The sequence below is a fragment of the Chelonoidis abingdonii genome, chromosome 1 (genome assembly GCF_003597395.2).
Source record: "Chelonoidis abingdonii isolate Lonesome George chromosome 1, CheloAbing_2.0, whole genome shotgun sequence".
In the NCBI taxonomy this organism is placed as follows: Eukaryota; Metazoa; Chordata; order Testudines; family Testudinidae; genus Chelonoidis; species Chelonoidis abingdonii.
Genome location: NC_133769.1, coordinates 104,162,328 through 104,187,188, shown reverse-complemented (window position 1 = coordinate 104,187,188; position 24,861 = coordinate 104,162,328). Strand labels below are relative to the sequence as shown.

General features: G+C 46.3%; 1 protein-coding gene across 2 annotated transcripts in view; it reads left to right on the top strand.

The window, feature by feature from the left end:
- Window positions 1–21,798, top strand: part of CRY1 (cryptochrome circadian regulator 1) — an 83,850-nt gene extending 62,052 nt beyond the window's left edge. The window contains exons 8-14 of one of the 2 annotated variants that reach the window (XM_032772120.2): window positions 2,062–2,213; window positions 2,316–2,518; window positions 3,348–3,449; window positions 4,799–4,894; window positions 5,960–6,031; window positions 6,115–6,219; window positions 21,108–21,798. In XM_032772120.2, the coding sequence (XP_032628011.1) occupies window positions 2,062–2,213; window positions 2,316–2,518; window positions 3,348–3,449; window positions 4,799–4,894; window positions 5,960–6,031; window positions 6,115–6,215 (726 nt within the window). In that variant the 3' untranslated portion in view covers window positions 6,216–6,219; window positions 21,108–21,798. Of the gene's footprint in view, window positions 1–2,061; window positions 2,214–2,315; window positions 2,519–3,347; window positions 3,450–4,798; window positions 4,895–5,959; window positions 6,032–6,114; window positions 6,220–7,845; window positions 7,921–21,107 lie in introns of those variants that run through there. The other variant, XM_032772121.2, reaches the window with a different exon arrangement.
- Window positions 21,799–24,861: the final 3,063 nt, after the last annotated feature.

Here is a 24,861-nt window from a genome sequence, read left to right as displayed (position 1 = left end):
ACTTACATCTATGGCTTTTTATAAACATTGCCCTTATTGAGATATGCAAAGCTGCTACGTGGAGGTTGTTTACATTTGCACAAAGCATTATGCATTGGATACGGCATCCCAGTTGCACACCCAGTTTGGTAGAGTGATACTCCAATCCTTGTTTAGTAAGAACTCCGCATACCTCTATTCAGTTTGCTGTACTGCTTGCAAGACTATCCCAAGAGTGAAGATATGCTGAGGACACTCAAAGAAGAAATGAAGGTTACTTACTTGTAACTGGAGTTCTTTGAAATGGGCTCTGCATATTCATGCTCCCTGACCACCTTCCCCACTCCTGCAGAGTCCAAATTAAAATATCTTGGGTTTTCTGCTCTAGCAGTGGAAGGAACTGAGGGGGCAATGTTGCCATGCCCCCTTTAAACTCTCACCATCAGAATGCGCTTGTAGACGAGCAAACTCACCCCTGTGGTGACTCCTGGGAATTAGCTCGTTCCAGCTCTGGAGCGCCCTCTGCAGGCCGATGAGCCACCTGTGCTCTGGCCCCCGTGTCCCTCCCTGGACCCGGTGCCCTTTTACATGGGGTACTAGCACCCGCTCAGTCTTAGGGTCTCCCCTCCCTGGGGAACCCCCACCCACTATCCTCACCTTGCCTCAGTATAAGGCTACTACCAGTCATCATCTAACCCCACGCCCTGGGGCAGGCTGCAGTATCAGCCTACTCATCACTGGCAAGGAGGGTTTGGACCTGCTGCCTTGGCCTACCCTTGGGCTGCCCTCTGCAACTCCCAGTACCTTTTAGCCCAATGCTAGGCCACAGCCTGGGGCTTTCCAGGCTAAAGCTCCCCGGCTCCTCTGCCTTTCCCCAGCCCTGCTTCACTCAGGTACCTTATGTCCAGCTCCCTGCAGCCAGACCTATCTCCCTCTATAGCTAGAGGGAGACTGTTTGTTTGCTCCTGACTTCCCTGGCCGCCTTATAAGGCTCTGTTGGTCAGTTTGGAGCGTGGTCCCAGCTGCAGCCACTTCCCCCAATCAGCCAGGGTTTTACCTTGCCCTTTGCAGGACTTTTCCAACCCCTTCCAGGCTGGAGCGGGTGGTCACCCCACTACAGTGCTCAAGTGCTAGACTGGGTGAGCAGGGGAACACGGGTGCCTAATGAGCACTGTTAACACATGGTTCTACCATCCTGCATTGGTCAGCATGAGTCCCAAGGATCTGATTATGCAGTGTTGATGGCTAAGAACTCCAGTTGTAAGTGAGTAACCTTCATATGTCAAAGCTATTAAGTTCTAGAATTTTTTAGAATAAGTAATTATTAAATGTTAACTTCACTGTGAATGGTCTCTTGCAACATATGTTACCTCATGTATAACAGTCTGTTCCATTTAGCTGTGACACTGAGTACCTTTCCCAGACCTGAAGAGCTCTGTGTAAGCTCAGAAGCTTCTGTCTTTCACTGAGAAGTGATCCAATAAAAGGTATTACCTCACGCACCTTGTCTCTCTAATTATTAAGTTAACTGTTCAGTTAATTGAAACATCTTCCAAAAAACTATGCAAATTAACTTTCCCACTAGAAAGCATTAGGAAATTTAATGTAGCTTTCTAGTAGAGTATGTACGAAGCTAACTGGGAAAGAAAATTCCACCCCTGACCAGAGACAGTGTGACCTAGTGAATAGAGCACAGCACAGGGATTCAGGAGACCTAGGTTCTATTCCTAACTCTGCCACTGGCCTACTTAGGTGACTTTGAGCGAGTTATTTCACCGTTCTTTGCCTCAGTTTTCCATCTGTAAAATGGATTTGTGCAAAATATGTCCAACTTCTGTGCTGTAGAAGCCAGACATGCCTCTTTTCAACTATCCCACTTGAATGGACCTATAAAGAAGTACTTGTGTAAGTATTGAGCACTTCCTGGGTGTTACCAAGTCTGGGCAAACATCAGAAAATACAGAATTTCAACATTTAAGAGACTAGTTTCCTTACTGACATCTTGATAGCTGAGCAATGCTTAGGAGTGTTTGTGGAAAAATTTAGCACATTTAGAATAACTTGATACTGTTATTTCTCAAGGTGTTTGAAGAATTGCTGCTTGATGCAGATTGGAGTGTAAACGCTGGAAGCTGGATGTGGCTTTCCTGTAGTTCATTTTTTCAGCAGTTTTTTCACTGCTACTGTCCTGTGGGTTTTGGCAGAAGAACTGATCCTAATGGGGACTACATCAGGTAATCTCACATACAATCCTTCCCATTAATATCCAACTGTCACTAAAGATGCCTCAGTTTCAAAGAGCTGTGTGTTTTAAACTATACTTTTTTTCTTTAAAGACGTTATTTGCCTGTACTTAGAGGTTTCCCTGCAAAATACATATACGATCCTTGGAATGCCCCAGAGAGCATCCAGAAGGCTGCAAAATGTGTAATAGGAGTTCATTATCCTAAACCAATGGTAAATCATGCAGAGGCAAGCCGCCTGAATATTGAGAGGATGAAACAAATCTACCAGCAGCTTTCACGATACAGAGGATTGGGTATGACTGTAGTCTTCTTCATGTATTTATTTGAGGTTTTGTCTCACCTTCAAGTTGTGACAACCCATTCTGTAGCCATGGTGGCCAGATATGAGCCCAGTGTTGGGGTAGCCTAGTTAACTGACTAGAGTGGATTATAAGAACAGTGTACTGCTAACACTTATTTTTTCTTGCTCACTCACCTCTTCCCAGCCCTTTGCAATGTATGTCATCTGCCTAGAGAGTTAGAACTGAAGCTTCTTTTATGGTCATGTCATCTCCAGGGCATCAAATTAGTCTTGTATAAGTTAATTTAACTGCCAGATAGAACTACTGCATGAAAAAGTTACAGTGGAAAAGGTCTCGCAACCTTAACTGTACATCTGTTATTCGCAAACATGGTGGTTTATCTTGAGAAATTAATTTTAACCCTTTGTTTACATTCTTCCATCTATTTAAAAAAGTCCACTTCTCCCACTGTTGTGCAACATGTGCATTTGTTGACACCTGCCTGTCCAAATAATTGCTGTAATCCAGGGATACAGGGTATGCATAGATATGAAGTAACTTGTAATGTCTTTTGCACTAAAATGTACCATATTTAACATAGGCAATTAAAGTTTCTTGCAAAAATAATACTGACTTTTTGATAAGTAAAATAATAATAATCTAAAATTTCTTGGGCAGATATTCCAATTTATAGTAGAGAGGGAAAAAAATAATTCTCTCCACTGATGAAGTTAAACTATTAAAGAAAATACTGTTGGGAGACAAGGGAAGATATATACTAAATCAGAATATATTTGCTTGCCTCAATATTGTTGGCAATGAATTTTGTTTCCTTGATTAGGTCTTCTTGCAACAGTGCCTTCTAACCCAAATGGAAATGGAAATGGTGGCCTAATGGGATATTCACCAGGAGAAAACATCTCTGGTTGTAGTAGCGCAAGTGGTAAGTAAAATCTCCTGTTCTGACAAAAGTATTGGAACTGACAAGTTGCACAAATTCCTTAAGTGAGCCCCCTAACATGCTGTTATGTAGAAACAGCTACCCTCACGAAAACAGTTTTATGAAAACTGCTCTTAAGAACGTTTTCAGATCCACTCTTCCACCATAGTTAATTTTTGCACGGTTAGATAAATGCGGATAAGCCGCTCATCTGAAGAATCAGTATATTCAACGTAAGTAAGTAAACCTTTAGAGAGGTTCTAACCCTTGTAAAATTACTAATACATTTCAAGTAATTCTCCAAAACATTTGTGCATCTATTTCCCTCCTAGGAATCAGTAATACCTTGTGACAGTGGTAACATCATAGATTAAATCAGACTGTAAATTCTTTGAGGCAAGGTCCATTTTTGCTATATTTATACCATGCCTAGTACTTTGGGGACTGGATACTCTAGGCACCACCACAATATAAATAATGATGGTAAAATATCCCCAACGTACCTACAATACACAGGGCCAGTTCTAACATTTTTGCTGCCCCAAGCAAAAAATAAAATAAAAAGAGTGCTGCCCTGCAGCAACACCCTCCCCCCCCAGCGCCATGCCCAAGCCTCCCCCAGCGCGGCCCAAGCCCCTGCCCTCCCTCCCCCCCCGCGAGCACCATCCAAGCCCACTCACACACACACACACACACACACCCCCAGCGCCGCCCAGCCGAACCAAAAAAAACAAACCCCGAGCACTGCCCTGCCCCAAGTTGCCACCCCAAGCACATGCTTGGTCAGCTGGTGTCTGGAGCCGGCCCTGACAATACATAATGTATAACTTTCAATTGGGTTTTAATGAAAAATATTTTTAGCCTACAGACATTTTTTTTAGGTGATGTACAGATGCTAGTATTTTATATACAGAATATAGGGAATAGTAAAAAACATGCTTTGAAACTTAAACATCAAAGGCAAAACTTGTAAAGGGGCTCCAGTCCAGCATACAAAATGAAGGGATGATCTTGCATTATCAAATTCATGTGTACGTATACTGCATTTATATTTTTCTTATCTGGAATTTGAGTCTCACCTACCTGGTTGGTGCACAGAGAACTGAATTTGTTTGAGCAATACCTTGGACATACAAAATTTTTCCCATAACTTTAGAGGTTACATTAAAAAAAATCTTCAAAAATTTGACCTTACTGAACCCTTTATTGCTTTAGAATGCACTGTTCAATCATTCCCATTTTGTACAAGACAAAAGTACATATTTCAAACATTACACTTAATTATTTATTAAATGCTCAAACTGTGCTGTATTCTATGCTGAAAATATTTTTTTTAAATGTCCTTTTCTCAGGAGCTCAAATGGGAAGCAATGATGGTCATACAGTGGGCGTTCAGACATGTGCCCTAGAAGACTCACATGCAGGTTCAAGTGGAATTCAGCAACACGGTATTATTTAGCAAATAAAATGTGTTCAATGACATTCTCACGATTCTTGAAATTGTTAAAATCCAAAAAATATCTCTGATATTTTTTTACTGATGACAGCAGAATTCCAAAATTGAGCTTAGCTCACTTTTCTTTGTTGAAACATAAATGTGTAATGATTATCATTTAGCATGATATTGATTTGTGGCCTCAAATACAAAGAGCTGTCTCCAGAATCAAGTCATGGACTCTGTTTTCAGGGTTGGGGTAAGGATATGTTACAATAGTCTTTGGTGAGATAGCAGCACAGAAATCAGAGGTCTCTTTTTGTCTCCTTTTACAAATAACACCGAAGATCACTACAGCTGAGAGCTTGAAGGAAGTAAAATTTCCATTTGTTTTCTTTGTGCATTTGACAGCAGTTTGTGTAGAGTCCACTGTTTGTATGGGTGAACAGACAGGAGAAATATATATATTTTTTTTAAAGAGTTAGAAATACAGTTGCTGTCAAATAGGTATCCACATCACAAAATCATTACCTGAGTTGGCTTCGCATTGTAATCTGAGCAGGGGTTGAGGGTTGACAGAACAGATGTGGAGACAGGACTTTACTCTCACTGCTTACAGGCCTCCAGAACATGGCTGAAGCAAATGTTTGGGCAGAATAGGAAAACTTGCTCTTGCTTCTGCAGTACATGTTCTCGTGATGTATCGAGGGCTGTTGGGCAATTTAAATGAAACAGAAAATTCTGGTTCATCCCAGTTTAGTTGTGCTGTTGGCTCCTGTTATCTTAAGAGAATAGTAAAAAGGATGATTGGGCAGTGTCAAAACTGAAGTTTGTAGCAGTTAGAAAAGGGGGGTGTGGGTTGGTGGGGGTGTGGGTGTGGGTGTGTGTGTAGAACCTTTTAGTACCAGACAGTGTCTGCAAACAAGAATGGTGTCCGGCCAGACTTCTCTGTGTTTGGGAGTTCAAGGTTTGGCTCCCCTTGTTCATACAAAAATTTAATGGATACAAGCCTATAACTGTGATAAATAAAAGGAAAACACAGAAATGATTTAAGTAAACGTGTACTGTGTTTTAACAGGTTATTCTCAAGGCAGCAGTATTTTACATTATGCCCAGGGAGACCATCAGCAATCACATTTACTGCAACAAGGTGACTTATGTTTTAAAAGATGTCATTTGGATACATAAAAAGCAAACTAGTTTCTCACGTTAGGTGTTGATTTCCTTTTTCAGGAAGAACAGGAAGCACTGGTATCAGCACTGGGAAACGCCCAAATCCAGAAAAGGAAACTCAGAGCATTGGGCCGAAAGTCCAGCGACAGAGCACTAATTAGATTGGTAAGAAAGGAGAACTCTAAAACATCTTGTTAGTGAGCTAAATTACTATATACGGTTTACACCCATTAATGTACAACATGTGTGCCATTGCATGGTATAAAGGGGAACAAATATACATAACTTCTGACTGAATGTGGCTGAAAAGGTACAGCAGCTGTGCTCTGCTTTCTCGTGCACACAATTGTGGTGGGAGTAGAAGGCCAAAAAGCAAGTTCTTCTTTGAGTGCTGGTCCCTATGTGTATTCTGTTGTGGGTGTGCACACGCCTTAGACTAGAGAAATTTTGAAAGCAGTATCCATAGGTCAGGGCCTGTGCCTCTACTCTCTTCATGCTCTGCACCAAGTATATAAGGGATGGGGAGGACTGATGGTCTCTTCAGTTCTTCTTACTGTGCCATGGCCTGAATCTGAGTCACCAGTGCAGTGCTGTTTGTTTCCCTTCAGCCTGATTCTTAAAACCTGTAAATATATAAAAACTTACCTGTTTTATCTTTAGTATAGTTAGTGTTTTTAATAATTCTGTTAGTATAGCAATGGATAGTTCAATGGGTAGTTAAAATCCTCTCCTTGGGGACTTTTGTGCATCCCAGAATGTGAATTAGATTATGTCTTGATTATCTGGCTTTAAAAGCTTTATCTCTTGTTCTTGCACCCCTTTCTGGTCAGAGACAACCACCAGCACTGCCTGTACTGCTTTGGGGAAGTGCCTGTCTCTTCCAGCTGCAGTTATCTGTCACTCCTTTCCCACTACTACCTTAGGTTCTATGGAAGATTCAGCAGCACAGGACATGGAGTCACCCTTGTCACCCCCAAATGGCTCAGACAGTTCTGGTTTCGAAGTCTCCTACAAATGTCATCCTGCCTGCCTATCAGCATTCAGTTCATCCTCTCATTTCTTGATTATTTATCTATTTATTTTATTATTTTTTTTGAAAGGCCTGATTAACATTTCCCTTCTGTGTCTGCTCCTGTACCTGTATGGGATTTAAACTCGTCCTCTCCAAGCACAAGGGACCCTCTTTTGAGCGTATGGCTTACAACTTCATTATCTTTGTCTATGAAGATGACCTTTTTGTTGGTAATCACGTCTGTCAGGAGAGTTTCAGAATTTCAGGTTATTCTGGCTGACCCTCTTTTCATGGCATTCCATATGGACAAGGTTTCCCTTAGGATACGCCAGAAGTTTATGCTTAGGGTAATGTCAGCTTTTTATTTAAACCAAACGATCAATCTTCCAGTGTGTGTTTTTCCCAAAACCTCATTTGTCTAAAACTAAGGAAAAAAGTTATATGTGGGATGTTCGTAGAGCCCGGCATCCTACTTGGACCACACTAGATCTTCAGGACTTCCCTCAGGTTTTTTGTAGCCTTTGCTGAGAGCATTAAGGATCAATCCACGTTGTCTTGGCGAATCTCACTGGATTTCTAACTGCATTAAGCTCTGCTACAATCTTGCTAAAAGCTCTCCTCCACCAAGAGTAATAGCTCAGTCCACTTCATCAGCTTTTCTCAGCAATGTTCCAATAGCTGTTATATGCAAGACAGCAACATGGTTGTCTGTGTATAGCTTTTCCACTCATTATGCCATCATTCAAGTCTCCTGTAATGATACCAGTTTAGTAACAAAGACTTGCCAAAGTCCCTCCACCTGTAAGGGAACTGCTGATGAGTCACCTACAGTGGAATGTATATGCGCATTCGAAGGAGAAAAACGTTATTTACCTGTATAGTAATTCTTGTTCTTCAAGATGGGTTGTGCACACATACATTTCATGACTCTCCAACCTTCCAAACTACTTCGGACATTACATACAGCGATGTGAAGGAACGGAGCAGAAGGCGGCAGATACTCCGCTGGTATAATCTCTCCTGAAGGCATGAGGAGATCAGGGGAGCATGCACTGCCTAGTGATGCTGCTGCACTGAGCAAACAAACATCTACAGTGGAACGTATGTGTTCACAACACGTCTCAAAGAACAACCGTTACCATACAGATAAGTAACCATTTTTTCTTGCTAGTTTAGATTCTTCTCTTACTCTCAGGACGATGGATCTTTCCCATAGTTTGCCACAGGCTCACCTGGCACAATCAGTGCGTGTCCCCCACCATCAGGGATTTATTCAATCTTTACTCACCCACCAACAGCCAGTTTCCAGAAAGTTCTGATCAGAATCTTTCTGCCGGTAAGAAAACCGACCCCTTGCTGGGACCTTAATTTAGTACTTTCATGTCTTACTAACCTACTCTTTTTGAACTAATAGCTATGTGTTTCACATCTCACCTGTAGATAAATGTTGCCTTCCTCATTGCTATCACCTTGGCCAGAAAGGTAGGTGAACTTGGGATCCTAATGGCCATACACAATATCCCATAAGGACAGAGTCTCTATATCCAACAACTACATCCAAAATTTACTCATAAAATTGTTCTATCATTTCATATAAACCAATCATTTCATTTACCTGTGCCTTTTCAAAGCCTTGTGCCTTTAGTGAGGAGAGGAGACTTAATTCTCTCGACTAATTATGAGCATGGTGATTTTACCTGCAGAGAACAAAACCAATCAGAAAAGCCACCTAGACTGTTCATTTCTATTCCAGAGTGAGTTTAAGGTCAAGCTATGTCTTCTCAGTGGATCTCTGGATATATCCTATTCTGTTACCAGATGGCACAGCTTCCTCCCTCACATGGGGTAAAGATTTACTATGCAAGGGAACAAGCAGCCTAAGAAGCATCACTTCAAGAAACATCCCTGCTTAGCATTAGCAGAACAACCTACATGAAGTTTCATCCACACATTCATGATGCATTATTCCTGGGTCCAAGACTGCTGTTGACTTATCCATTAGGGCAGTGATTCTACAAGCAGCTATACCACCTGTGTTCTTGCACTCACCTGCCCTCTGAGTACTGCATGTCAGTTATCCATAGGGACCAGCATTCAAAGAAGAAAGGGAAATTGCTTACTTTGTTGTAACTGAAGTTCTTCAAGATGCGTTGTCCCTATTTGTCTTCCAGTTCTCAACCTCCTTCACCTCTTCTTCAGAGCTTGTCAAGATTCAAAGTAGAGAAGAAACTGAAGAGGCAGTTGTCTGCCCCACTCCTTATTCCCTCACAATAGAGCACAGGAAGAGTAGTGGTGCAGGCATGAACCAATAGACACTACTTGCAAAACTTCTCTGGACTCAGGAGCTTGGAACGCATGCGTACTCACAGTGGAATAGATAGGGACCACACATCTTGAAGAACTCCAGTTACAACAAGGCCCTGTAGACCCTTCCTGGACTCAAAGGACACAGTTGCCCGATCCATTGCTACTGCAGTAGTAATGCGACATGTATCATAGTTCAACCTTTCAGAATTCCCTAAGGAGATGCAAAATACAGTCAAGGATCTCCCGGGCGAGGGACAAAAACTAATTTCTGAGCGCACGGACAACTCCTTACATTCACTGAAAGACTCCTGATCCACTCTAAAATCCCTCGGTGTTACACACAGCAGCCAAAAAGAAGATTGGGAAAATATCAGCTGTCTCCACCATCTCACCTTTAGCCATACTACCCACAGCAGCAGTATGACAACCAACACCATTGTCACTGACTTCCCGACAGGCGCAGATAATCGCCTGCATGAGGGACGCTGGCCCAAGCACTCTAATAAGCAGCAAATTTGGAGATGTGATCAAGGTCCAGAAAACCTCCTGCCTGCTCCAGTTGCCCCTACCATCTGTAATGCCATCTACATACCGACAGTTTGGCAACCGCTTAGGTCCATTTTTACCATCTTGGATGCTCATTATCTCGGACAGATGGGTCCTGGAAATAGTAAAGGAAGGTTACTCCATTCCTTTCCTAGTTATGCCATCCCTCAACCCCCCCTCCACATCCTTTTCAGGGATCCCTCTCAGGGGAGCTCATCCTGGAGGCGAAGGTGAGATGACAACTTCAACTGGGAGCCATAGAACGAGTCCCTCCACAACACAAAGGATGCGGTTTTTACTCACTACTTCCTGGTTCAAAAGAAGTCTGGTGGTTGGTGCCCCATCCTAATCCTTCGCAATCTCAACAAAGTTTGTCAGACTACAAACTTTTGAAGATGGTCACCCTATTCACCATCATCCCAGCACTGGAACAGAGGGATTGGTTCTCAGCCCTCAACCTATAGGACGTACGTTTTCATATTGCAGTACACATCCTGCTCACAGACACTTCCTACAATTCATTGTAAGCCACAGTCACTACCAGTACAGGATACACCCTTTGGACTATCCACAGCTCTGTGAGGTTTTTCCCAAAGTGCTTGCAGTGGTCGTGGCCTTCTTCTACAAACAAGATATCACCATTTCCCTGTATCTAGATGACTACCTTCTCAAAATGCCATCCAAGACTGAAGCGCTCCGAGCAGTACACACTACAAGGACCCCCTTTACAAAACTGGGCTTCCTTATCGATTTTGAAAAGTCCACACTAACTCCAGTGCAAACACTGGAATTCATTGACGCTCTACTCGATGCCAACCACACAAGAGCGTGTTTACTACCTCACAGGTTCCCAGCGATAACACAACTAGTCTCAACTACCCAAGCATGGCCCCAAATCCCAGCACATACATGCGTCCAATTTCTGAGACATATGGCTGCAGCTATGTTTCTGGTCAAACACGCGAGGCTGCACATGCAGTGTTTTCAGGGTTGGCTCCATACAGTATAACTTTCTCGCAAAGACGGCATGCAGAAACTTCTATCCATGCCAACCCAGGTCAGGGAGTAACTACTGTGGTAGACGTGTCCTGACAATGTCTGTGCCAGGGTCCCTTTTCTTCAACCTCCACCTACCATGATACTTACCACCAAGGCCTCCCTCCTCAGCACATCTATGCAAGCACACTGTACAGGGCAGATGAATGCCCACTGAGGCCACCTTACACATCAACTTCCTGGAACTGAGGTCAGTCTGCAAGGTCTGCCAATGTGTCCTACCACTCCTCAGAAACCAGGCTGTTCAAGTAATGACAGACAACCTTATTTGCATGTATTACATCAGCAGGCAAGGAGGTGCCAGGTCCCATTCCCTGCGCTCAGAAGTGATCAAGCTATGGAATGAGTGTATCCACGACAACATCTCCATCTCTGCTGCTTATCTCCCTGGACTTCAGAACGCAAGAGCGGATACACTGAGCAGAACCTTCTCACACGAGCACGAATGGCAGCTTGACATGACAGCACTCTGACCCATCTTCCACTGATGGGGGTCACCCCACCATAGACCTTTTCACCACTCAGGAGAATGCCCATTGACCTCAGTTTTGTTCCAGAGCAGGCCTGGGACGCAATTCACTAGGGCAGGGGTTCTCAAACTGGGGATCAGGATTCCTCAGGGGGTTGCGAGGTTATTACATGGGGGGCTGTGAGCTGTCAGCCTCCACCCCAAACCCCGCTTTGCCTCCAGCATTTATAATTGTGTTATAAATCAAAACCACTTTTTTTTATAAATATTTAAGGAGGATCACACTCCATTCCCTCTCATATTGGACTACACCCTTCAACTCAAACAGCACCTGGCTGCAGTTACCACATTCCACTGCCCTGTCAAGGGATATTCAGTGTTTGCACACACCCTTGTTATACATTTTCTTAAGGGTATTTGAAACCTATACTCTGACATATGTCCCCCCATCTCATCCTGGGGCCCCAGCCTAGTCCTATGCTCTCTGACTAGACTTGCATTTGAGCCAATGTCAACCCGCTCACTCCTTCATCTAGCAATGAAAATGGCCTTCCTCATCGGCACCATGTGTGGGAGAAATATCAGCTCTTATGGCATACCCATCGTATACAACGTGTTATAGAGACAAAGTGACCCTCCATCCCCTCTCAAAATTCCTGCTGAAGTTAACGTCCTTCTATCTAAACAAGCCTATATTACTCCTTTCCCAAACTACACAATTACCAGGAGGCAGCTCACCACACATTAGATGCACATTGTCATTCTGTTTGGGTAGAACCAACCTGTTCAGTAACTCGCCTTGCTTGTTCATATCCATTGCCGAACACGCTAAAGGCTCTGCTATAGCTAAACAGCGCCTCTCTAAATTAATTTCACAGTGCATACGCCTGTCTTATGAACTTGACAATAAGCAGCCACCTGGCTCTAACAGGATACATGCCACACGAGCGCTCTCAATCTCCATTGCATTCCTCAATAATGTTCCTATAATAGATATATGCAGGGCTGCCGCATGGGCATCCTCTGATACATTCACCCAACATTATGCCATCTTGCAGGATTCCTCAGTGGACACCATTCTTGGACATACGGTCCTGTCCTCGGTGATACCAGCCACTCCGAAGCTCCAACCTTCCAGCTAAGGACACTGCTTTATAGTTACTTACAGTGATGGGGACATCACTCGAAGAAGAAGAGAGGATTACTCACCTTGTGCAGTAGCTGAGGTTCTTTGAGATGTGTGTCCCCGTAGATGCTCCACTACGGAGCATAGCATTTGGGGTCGGCCCACACAGCAGTATTTATACTACCCGCGCACAGTGCAGGGGAGGAGAGGTACTCGTGCGGTCCAACGGGCACTGCTGTTGAAAATCTCCGACTCCAGACACAAAGGTGCTGCCATACCTACAGTGTAGCACCCATGAGGGATCACATCTCGAAGAACCTCAGTTATTGCACAAGGTGACAGGTTTCAGAGTGGTAGCCATGTTAGTTTGTATCAGCGAAAACAATGAGAAGTCCTTGTGGTCCCTTAAAGCAGGGGTGGGCAAACTTTTTGGGCTGAGGGCCACATTGGGGGTTTCAAAACTGTATGGAGGGCTCGTGTAGTGTATTAAATTGCTCCCTGTAGGAATGTGCTACTAACGGTACTGCTTGGTGCGCAGTAAGTGGCGCATTTCTACAGGGAGCAATTTAATACGCTACACCTGGCAGTTCACACAGCTGCCCTGCCTGGCAGGACCTCACAGCCTCACAGCCCAGAACGCTGGTGGCATGGTGAGCTGAGGCTGTGGGGGAGGGGCTGGGGGCTAACCTCCCCGGCCAGGAGTTCAAGGGCTGGACAGGACGGCTGGCCTGCGGGCCATAGTTTGCCCACCTCTGCCTTAGAGACTAACAAATTTATTTGGTCATAAGCTTTCTGATGCATCTGATGAAGTCGATTTTAGCCCACCAAAGCTTATGCCCAAATAAATTTGTTAGTGTCTAAGATGCCACAAGGAATCCTCGTTTTCGCACAAGGTGAGTTACTCTCTCTTCTGTCTAAGTTCACTCTTCATGAGACTGTGTAAACTCTGAAGAACAACTTTGGACCCTCCTACTCTATGGCCTGATGAGTGTCTCTAAACTCCTAGGTTAGGCATTACTGGTTTGAAAGTATAATCTCTGTTGTTTTGTAATCTGAAATCAGTAAATGGCTGCTGAGCTCCACTTGACCTCCTATTATTGCTTGGTCTAGAATGCTGTAAATCACAAGTGTATTACAAAGAAAAAAAGTCTCTCTTAGAAATGTGACTCCTGTTGTACAGGTATTTGGAGGAGATATATGGACCTAAATGAGAACCTATTGAAAGCAGTAGACTAGTCTAGTCATTATATGTCCCAATGAATGAGATGTTGTCCCAATGGACAAGACACTATATATGCCATGAAACACTGATGGAAGGAGATCTGCATGCCTCTCTTCTACATCGTGTTTTTCTGTAGCTGCCGATTGGACTACCAGCCACTCGATGACGAGAAATTTTGAAAAAGTTGTTTTTTATTTTTTATGTGAGCATTGTAGTCTAGTTTGGATGAAAATGTGTGTAAAGAAAGAAGGAGAAAACCTTTTTCCCCTGTCAAAATTAATGGACTACACATCAGTGTGTGTGTGTGTGTGTGTGTCATGGTATAATTCCCCACCCTGAACCTTAGCGTCCAAGAGATGGGGTACCAGCGTGAATTCCTCTAAGCTCAATTACCAGCTTAGTACTTGTAGCGCTGCCACCAACCAGGAATTCCAGTGCCTGGTACACTCTGGTCCCCCCAAAACCTTGCCTGGGGAACCCCAAGACCCAGACCCTCTGGATCTTAACATAAGAAAGAAAAACCCTTTCCCCACCGTTGCCTCTCCAGCTTCCCTCGCTGGGTTACCTGAAGATTACTGTGATTCAATCCTTGAATCTTAAAAGAGAGAAAATTCACCTTCCCTTCTTCTCTTTCCCCTCCCAGACTCTCCCTGAGAGAGAAAATAATCCAACACAAAGAGAAAATTAACCTTTCTCTCCCCTTCCCTCCTTTCTCCCCAGTCCTGTGTGAATCCAGACCAGTCCCTGGGGTCTCACCAGATAAAAAAACAAATCAGGGTCTTCTTCGAGTGATTGCTCATATCCATTCAGTAGGTGTACGCGCCGCGTTGCACATTTGTCGGAAGACTTTTACCCTAGCAACTCGCGGAGTCGCAGGAGCTAGATGCGCGCCATGGCGGGTATATATACCCCTGCAGCCCGCCCGCTCCTCAGTTCCGTTCTACCGCCGTGTCAGTCGTGGAACTGTGGAGCGCGGCATTGCTGACCTCCACGTCCCTAGCTCTCTTCGTTCATTGTTCTAGTTCTAGTGTTAGTTTAGTTATAGTTTACCTAGTATAAACATAGTTTATAGTTCTGGTGTATATAGTTACGCGGTTTGGGGCGCTAGCCCTCTCCCGGACCGCGCCGGGCTCATGCTGGTTCGCCGGGGTCACCAACCGCTCCGGCCTGTAAAAAGCCGATGCCCACCAGCAATCCCCACGATGCCTGCTTAAGTGCCTGGGGGAATCGCACATATCGGAGAAGTGTCGCATTTGCAAGGCCTTCAGAACCGAGGACAAGAAGGACGAGACAGCGCCTCAAGACGCTCCTGATGGAAGCGGCATCTTAACCCTACGTCCTCGCACCGAGTGCCATTCGGCTGCGGCACCGGATTCTCCAGCGCTGCAAAAACGCCACAGCACCGCCTTTCCGGCAGCGCTCACGGGAAGAGCCCTCGACGTCCTCTACCCGGCTAAACAGCCCGAAAGAGCACCCGACGCCGGCCGTTTTGGCCGTGCAGGGAATTCGTCGACATGACAATAGTCCGACCAGGCGGGTCCAACATCCCCTCGATCTGATCCTCCCAACCCCCCGCCAAGATCTGGGGTAGAGCTGATGGTCCCGTCCACGCCCGAGACCTTCTCGTCGGCCAGGGACCTCATTGCCTTAACGGAGCCTGTGCTGCCCCAACCCCCGGCACCACCGGTGCGGGTTTTACAATCAAAGGGCAAACCTACACCGATGCGAGCACCGTCCCCGGATTCTCCGGCTCGGCACCGGTCAAGATCCCGGCACCGATCTCGATCCCGAGGGAGGTCTCGCTCACGGCGCCGCTCGCAGTCCCGGCACCGCTCTCCACGGCGGCACTGGTCATACTTGCAGCGAAGGTCGTCCTCGCGCCGGTCCCGATACTCCTGGCACCGTTCCGGCTCCAGCCACCGTTACCGGCACCGGGACTCGAGGACTCATTCCCGCCATCGATGGTCCAGATCCCGGTCGACCTCCCGGCACCGAGCTGGTGGCAGGTCCCAGTCTCGATCGCGGCGCCGATATGGCTCGCGGCACCGATCTCCGGCACCGAGGAGGTCTTCGCCGTCTGCAACGCGGGACCCGTTCCACTCCCACTCGGCTCCACCATGGCCCTCTCGCCAAGGCTCTGTCTCTTCGCGGGCGGACAGTATGTACCTGGAACCTGAAGGACCCGCTACCCTCTTTCCCGAGAGACAGCAGGAGCATGGTCCGCAGCAGTGGGGCTTCTGGACCCCCTGGGCGTATCATCAAGCCCAGGGCCCGCAGCAAATTCCCCCACGATCGTCTGTCTCAGAGCACAGGGCTCCGGAGGCTACTGCTTCACGCCCTCCTCCATCCCCTACGGAAGAGCGGTCGTCCCATCCTCCGGATGCTGAATGCCCGCAGGAGTCAGAAGCAGTGCTCCAGTCAGAGCCGCCACCAGACCCGCTCCTGCCAGGTCTCTCCTCGTCCTCCTCCCCAGATGAGGTGGTGGCGGGGATGACATCCACCAGTCCCCCCCCGCTGGACCTCAGGGCGCACCAGGATCTGCTCAGGCGCGTAGCACAAAATATGAACATCCAGGCTGAGGAGGTCTCAGAGATCGAGGACCCGGTCGTGAGCATACTCTCGGTGGATGCGCCCAGTCGTGTCGCCCTGCCCTTCATAAGGACTATCCAAGCCAATGCCACCACCATCTGGCAGTCACTGGCTTCCGTTCCCCCCACTGCTCGTGGGGTGGAGCGTAAATACATGGTCCCTTCGAAGGGCTATGAGTATTTATATGTCCACCCGCCCCCCTGTTCCCTCGTCGTTCAATCTGTGAATGAGAGGGAACGCCATGGACAAGAAGCTCCGGCCCCCAAGTCTAAGGAGGCGAGACGTATGGACCTGCTTGGCCGCAAGGTCTATTCCGCAGGAGCACTGACAGCTGTCGGGTCTCTAACAGCAAGCACTGCTCAGCTGCATCCTACAATAACACGCTGCATGGGCGGGCGGCTGATATAATTTAAGGAGCTCCTCCCCAAGACGCTCATCAGAGAAGTCGCTGACTCCCTTGACGGAAAGGAGCAATAAAAGGTCGCACGCACTTTCCTCCTTACAGGGCGGCCTTGGGACGCCAGCAGACTCGGCCGCCAGAACTCTGTGCCTCCGGAGTCACTATTGCGCTGGAATCGACGTGGCTTCAGGTCTCTAGGCCTTCTGCCCGGAACTCCAAACATACATCCACAGGAAACCTTTCCGTTTGAGAGGCCAGGGCCCGCGCTGGGTTTAGCCGGTACAGATGGATAGGTTCGATGAGACTCAGACCACTTCCCAACCCCTCCGGGGCCCACAGTCTAGAGACTGAGGAGTCCGAATATCTAAGGCCCCTGTTCGTGTGGTCGGTCAGCTGACACTGTCCAATGTCCGTCCTCCCCGTTCGAGCTCTCGACGGCCGCGAGAGTGGTCACCCAATGTGCACTGGCGTAGTCGTTGCCTTTACTTTCGTCGCAGTCCGTGTGCACGTGTTTCCCTACCTCAACTACTGGCTTAGTCTGGGGACCTCAGAGGACCGATCGGAATTCACCTCCGCACACGGTCTTAACGTCAACGCGAATCATGGTCAGCCGCCCTTTCTCGAGTCATAGGCCTGAATGCTAACGCAGAGAAGTCCACTCTATATCCCTAACTGCAGAGGTTAGAGGTGTTTTTATCGGGCGCCGTTCTAGACTCACCAAGCACCAGGGCCGCTTCTTTACCACCGAGTTGTCACGGTTCCAGGCTATTGACAGCCATTCATCCACAGGCTGCAGGCAGCCCCTTAAACCTCCATATGCCAACTTGCCTGCACTTTTTTGGGCCACATGGCGGCCTGCATTTTTCCATTACGGCGCATGCTCTGACTCCGCCTCCAGCCTTACAGTCCTGCTTATCCGCAGCTCCGTCGGCCGGCGTCGTTGAAATCGACTTATAACGATTCCCAAAAGTCCTCCCTGCATCATCTCCAGTGGTGGTGGATACAGTCGTCGTGTGTGCAGGGCTCCGTTCACTCCGCCGCAGCCCTCGCTGTCCCTGGAACGACCAGACGCTAGTTCGGACTTGGATGGGGAGCTCACCTGGTTGTACCTGCGGACCCAGGTCTGGCTGGGTACTCCTCCCGAACTACACCTCCCATATCAATGTCCGAGCATCCAAAATGAGGGCAGTTCCGCCTTCTTGTTCACGCGTTCCATCGGCCAATGTCGAGGGTCGCTGTATGGGGTTTCGGTTTTTATCGACAAACACAATGCAGTATACTATGTGAACAAGAACAGGGCGGAACGAAATCTTCTCTTCTTTTCTTGTAAGGGAGGCCATGATGTGTGGGCTTTGGCATGCCCACTCGCGTTTCATCTAGTCGCTCTTCTTTCTCCCAGGCTCGGAACTCCCTGGGCGGAATCATCTTCCAGCCGAGTCCTTCTGCTCCCACGATGGTCCTTCGCTAAGCCGGACATTCGCCCTTACGCTTTCCGAAGGTGGGGACATCCCCACATGGACCTCTTTGCATCCGCCAGGGAACAGGAAAGTGCCCCAATGTTGTGCTCTTTCAAGGTCGGCGAGCCCGGGCTACGTGGCAGACGCCTTTCGATTCCGTGGGTAGACGCACACTCTTCTATGCGTTCCCTCCGTTCGCCGTGTTGTCCCACAAGGTCTTTGAAGGGTGCGCACGTGGACAGGCCCGCTGAATTCTGATCGCTCCGGCATGGCCCGGCAGCATTGGTTCTCCTCTGCTGCTGGGCCTGTCGGTAGTGGCCCTGTACCCCCCTCCTCTTTACCTGGATCTGATTCACGCAAGACCACGGCCGGCTTTTCCACCCGGACCCAGTCGCTGCTCTCTCGACGTGGCCCCCCTGCGTGGCTGACTAGGTCCGAGTTACATTGCCTCTTCCCAGTGGGCAGGTACTCTGGAAGTAGGAAGCCGTCTAACAAGGGCGCAATAACAATCACGGAGCCATGGATAAACGTTGTGTACCTGCTTGGTGCGCGAGCGGAGAGCGCTTCCCACCCCACCCCGACGATTGTTTCCATCCCTATCGTCCTCGATTACCTTGTGGTCGCTCATAGCAGCAAGGCCTGGCGTATCCTCTCTCCGGGTTCACTTAGCCGGCTATTCCACATTCCCACCGGGACGACTGGGCCGCTCTGTCTTCTCACAACCGTGTGATAGAGTTCTTAAAAGGGCTGGAGGTCTTTACCCCAGGTCCGCCACCCCGCTCCCTTTGGTGCTCAACCTGGTGTTGATCCCGTCTTATGTCGCCCCCGTTTGAGCGCGCTGCTACGTGTTCCCTCCTCTACTTGTCCTGGATGAGACAGATGGTGTACTATGCCCTGGTGGCCATCAACTTCTGCTAGGCGCTTGTCAGAGGCTGCTGCGGCGCCAGTCTACTGTGGTGGACCCCCCTATTTAGCGGTGTTCACCCCATCGGACAAAAGTACAACTGAGGCCGCGAGCCCCGCATTTCTTCCCAAAGTGTCTCGGCCTTTCATAATGTCAATCCTGGACAGGGGGGGGAAGTCCTAACCCGTGTTCTTTCCGGAAACCTCATAGTTTGTTCTCGCAGGGAGCAACATTAGCACCCTCTTAGATACGTGCGTAGAGGCGGTCGCCTTTTATATAGAGCGACCAACCATTCCGTAAATCCACCCAACTCTTTGTTCGCCATGAAGCTGATGCGATGTTAAGGGGTTGCCAAGTCTCTCCGAGGACTTCCTCGTGGGTGACGTCCCTGTATAAGACGTGTTTACGACCTGTCCGTCTCCCTTCGGAGCCATGTAACCTGCGCACTCTACTAGGCCCAGGCATCATCGATAGCGTTCCTTGCAGCGGGTAAATCCCGTCAGGAAACCCAGGGCAGTCGACCTGGTCCTCCGCTGCACACCCTGTGCTACCCATTACGCCCTGGTCCAGCAGTCCAGGGATGATGCGCTCTTCGACTCTGCCGTGTTGCGCACTGTGACTCTCACGTCCGACCCCGCCGTACCTAGGTAAGGTTGGGAATTCACCTTTCTGGGAATGGATTGACGCAATCAACTCGAAGAAGAAAACACGGTTATACACCTTTGTAACGTTGTTCTTCGAGATGTGTTGCCTCATATTCCATTCCACCACTCCGCCCTCCTTCCCCCTGTCGGAGTAGCCGACAAGGAAGGAACTAGGAGCGGGGCGGGCCGCAGGGGTATATATTCTGCCACTGGCGGCGCACTCTACGGGGGCGCTGACGGCCCGCTGGAGTGCTAGGTAAAAGTCTTCCAACGAAACGTGCACATGCGGCGTCGTACACTACTGGAATGGATGATGAGCAACACCATCTCCGAAGAACAACGTTACAAGGTAGTAATAACCTGTGTTTCTTAAACAAGAAAAGCTTTTAATTAAAGAGAGAAATAACAGTAAAATTATATTTGTAAATTTAAGATGGATTCAGGTACAGGATTGTTCAGCTATAGGAACTGGAATACCCCTCCCAAGCCTAAGATACAAGTACAAATTAAAATCCTTTCAGCAAAATACCAAATTGAAACTCCTTCCAGCCAAATGCACTATTTGCAAAGTAAGAAAAACAAAAATAGGCCTAACTCGCCTTATCTACCTAGTACTCGCTATTTGACTGATCAGAGCCTGTTATTGGAGAGATTGGAGAGAAACCTGGTTGCACGTCTGGTCACTCTCAGAACCCAGAGAGAACAAACCACCAAAACTAACAGCACACACAGAAACTTCCCTCCCTCAAGATTGAAAGTACCCTGTTCCCTGATTGGTCTCTGGTCAGGGTCGACAGCAGGCTTACTGAACTTGTTAACCCTTTACAGTCAAAAGAGATATAAAGTACTTCTGTTCTATTAACTCCTACTATCTGTTTATGACAGTGTGTTTGTTTGTTTACTTATTATTGGAGTTCTCGAAATATGTTGCTTTCACCAATCTATACACCTTTCTCCATGCCCTGTGCACCTTTGGATTTCTTCCTCAACTCCTGAAGAAATTCCCCATCTTTCAGTCTTTTGTGGTGAATTTTTGTTGTGAGCACAATTACACTTTTGGGAGACCCTACTTGTCTAAAATGTCAGTTTTCATTTTGTTTAAGATATATTATATGCTGTTCCTGGACTCTACTGAAACGTTGTCATTGCAAAATTGTAGTCAAATGTAATGTACACATTAGGTAATCTAGTAAGAGGGCTATGTTTATTGGCCAGTTTACTGTAAAGATCATCATCAAAACATACATTTTATATGATAGTGTACCGGGATCTGCAAAAATATTATTCCTCAATTGATCACTTAATTTCTTTTTTCCTGCAGCATTGTTGGAAGAGAAAATGTCGCACAGAATGTGTTGAAGGCAAAATTTTGTTGTGCTGTATCGGAGCTGAAGTATTGTGATAATGCTTGTATTAAGAGAACACATTTTTCATAAATTTGTTTCAAATGTTCTGAATTGTTGTAAACAAGTTCAGTTTTTGGAATGCTTTATTTCTAACTGGCATTTTTATGGATTTTAACTTTTTAATGACTTTCATAAAGGGCATATTGAGATTTGTATATAAAGTATTTGGTGAGGAATTCGTTAACTTGAATGTAAATACAAACATTCATGATTAGTGATAGACTCATCAATATATTTTTGATATTTCATGTATGGTAACAGTAAAGACAGTAAGGTAATAGTGGTTCTGTAAAATAGAAACTTTGTGGGCAGAAATTGGAAAGTATGGAGGGTTTTAGACTTAATATTTTTAGAGTGGACAGGATTTTAACCTCTATGATCCAACTTCTGCATATTTTCATAATGTAAGAGCTTAGGACTGTGTTTAATTAAAATACAGTAGACTTGTAGCCTCTATTAAATGCAGCTGTATATAATTCACAAGCCATTTATTTCTGTCAAGAAATTGTAAAGTTGTCATGTATATGTCCAGTCCTTGTATTTCCCATTGCCTTGTTCAGTTAAGCTAAAATGACCTTGTTTAATAAAAATGTATATACATATGTATTGATTTTAAGTGTGTGTGTGTGTGTGTGTGTGTGTACATGTACACTATTTGTTGTTGTTCTGGTGATTGTTACCCAGAAAAACTTCTTTGAGGGAGAGGGAAAGAGATGATCTTCAGATTTAGAATGGTTGACTGCACGGCTTCCTCTTTAATTATTTCCACAACTTTTTATAGTAGCAGAGCTAAAAGTTGTCTGTGTACAAATTGCTCATCTGTTGAACTAGATATTTAAAATCTTAATTATGAAAAACCCATGTGACAAGAATGTAAGGTTACAAAGTCTAGGACTCAAAAGTTAGGAAATGCTAGAATGAAGTTTCCTGTGCAATCTTAATTCAGATTCCTTGTGCACATTGCATACAATTTTTTTCCACAGGACTCCTACGTCATTCACTGGATGCTTTATATAGGCTTAGATGGCTTGTTATGCTTGTTCTGTGCTACAACTACAGGAGTAATTCAGCAGCTTAGTGAGCAGCCTTTTCCTTACTGCAACTAGTTTGCTCTTCTGTGGCAGTGGTGATTTCTGCAAATCCACTCAATAGTTTGCCTCAAACTGAACTTTTCTGGGGGGGATTGCAAAGATTAGGAATCTTCCAACAACATAAGGATCCTAGAACGAACAACCTGAATTGTTACATTTTATATACAGCAAGACCAGTTAGCTGTTTTGGTGGATACACAAATAAATTCTCATTTGAGTTGCTAAGATCTGTTCTTAGCAACATCTTTTCAGATGACCTTTAGTCATAGGCATTTTCTTTCTAGCATTACGTGTTGACTTGAAGTTACAAATTCAAACCAAATCTATATAGCATGTTATGTTGGCAACTTGTCTAGGACCAAGTGCCATACTGCACAAGATGGTGCAGTGCCCCTATAGTGTGAGATAGTTTTAGATCCTCTTCTATACAATAACATTAATATAAGCAACTTGTTTTGGGCAGAGAGAGAAAATGTAATTAAAAGTACTACTGAATAAATACAACTTGTTTTTCACATTATGTTCTTTGTCTGTGGAATCCTGTATTGTTTGAAGTGCAGAGTGTTTGAGTGTTCTTTAAGCAAATTACTGAGCACTAAAACAGAGAACCAGACATGAGGCATTTTTCCTAAATTAGTTCAAGCAGAATATGCACAAAACCACCAAAATACACAAAGGAACCTTATGCTCAGTTTGCTCATTTTAAGGTTCTAAAAATTTGAAGAGCAAAGAATAAAAGTGTAAAATGTTTTTGAAAATACCTTATGTGGTTGAAACAAAGTCTTATTGGAAGCTATGTACCAGTCCCAGTTAAGAACAAATGCTACCATCCAAGCATTCTGCAGCCCAGCACCACGGTCTCCCATAATTCTGGACATCTGGGCTGCTTTCCTATCTCCGCAGCTCATGGAGGTGGATCAGCATTTTGGTGCCATGTGGTGTGACCCTTCCCCTTTTCCTCCTGATTGTTCCCAGTTTCTCTGCCTCCACAGTAACAGCAGACAGTGATGGTTTCTGTTGCTCCTGTCCTTACTCCTTCATTTTTTTTTGTCCATGGGCAGTGGGAAGCAGTGTTTTCCTTCTTCAGCATTCCTCCTCCTTAGGTCATTTAACCCTCCCTAATCCTGCACTGCACCCTTACAGGTATGGCACAGTAGCTAAGAAAGCAGTGGGTTAAATCCAGGCTGTGCACTTATGTGTAAGTCAGCCTTCCCAGAGTTGGTAGATGGTGAGTTGTGCCCAGCCTGCACACAGCCTTCTATCTCTAAATCCCTTAGGTCCTGGAATTAGGAGTCAGACAGACAGATGGGGTCCCCCTGCCTACCTACTAAGCCATGACTCCCAGCGTGGGGAAATTGGACCAAGAACTCAGAGAAAGGAGATGCTCCAAAAGCAAGAAAGACCCTGACCATTTGACTTGGGATAAGTTCCAGGGAACCCTTTCAGAACATAGGGGCCTGTGGGGCCACAAGACTCCCTCCACTCCAAGTCTTAAAGTTTGTCCTGAGCGCTGCATGAGGGCTGCAAAAGTCCTCACAAAAGCCAGAGTAGAGCTGCTGCGCTCCCAAGATATGCTAAGAGTTTTTAAAAAATCTAAAAAAGGGAAGAAAAAAACACACATCCAGGAGATTTGAGTTCTCTGACTCCTCCAGTCAGGAAGGTGAGCAGTCTGGCACCGACACCTGAGCAGACTCCTGCGAGTAAGCCTCAAAGTAAATTTTTCCCTTCAAAATCCTCTCCTGAGGTTGCAATTCCTCATTCATTCCTTCTTTGAAGCAGTGATTAGGGATGAATGGAGAAAGCCAGGTAAGGGCAAGGCTCAATAACATTTAAAAATCTAAGGGCTCCGTTGCTGAGATACCAAAGGTTGACACTGCTGTAGTGTGGTATGTCAGGGATATGTTACTTCCTCAGAGGGCGGGAGTTCAAACCGAAGGAATCCAGAGATGGAAAGATGGAGCCATTTTGCGGCATAGCATCTCCCACAGTTCTTTACATCTGGAATGCTCTTCTCTCTCTGCAGCTCACTGAAGTGGATCAAGGTTTCAAAGCAGCATTGTCTAGCCATGCCCTCTCAGATCCTATTTGCTTCCAGGTTCTCTGCCTCCGTGCCAGCATGTGGACTGCAGTTTTTACAGTTCCTGTCTTCATAATGATCTAAAGTGGGCTTTTGTCAAAAATTTGGGGTGGGGTGAGCAGTGAGTTCCTCTCAATCCCTCTCTCCATGCCCCTTGGGTCAGTTTTTTTTTTTTAGCCAGGTGTTGGCACCACCCCGAGCCTCAGCTGTACTGTCCTCAGGCTGACTCCTCTGCATGGCAGAGCACCCTAAAAAGCAGCAAATGAAAAGCAAATAGTCTCACAGCCAGAGCACTATCTCCCAAGTGCAGTTAATGGTGAGTTGTGCCCAGCCTGGAGCCAGCCTTCTGTCCGTAATTCTGTTAGGTCTAAGGGCTATGAGCTGGCCATGCATGTGAGATCCCCTATCCACTGGAGCAACCATGACTTCAGCGTGGGGGAAATGCACTAGGAGTTAACGAGCAGAGCCGGGTGAGGCTGTAAGGATGAGAAGGATCCCAGT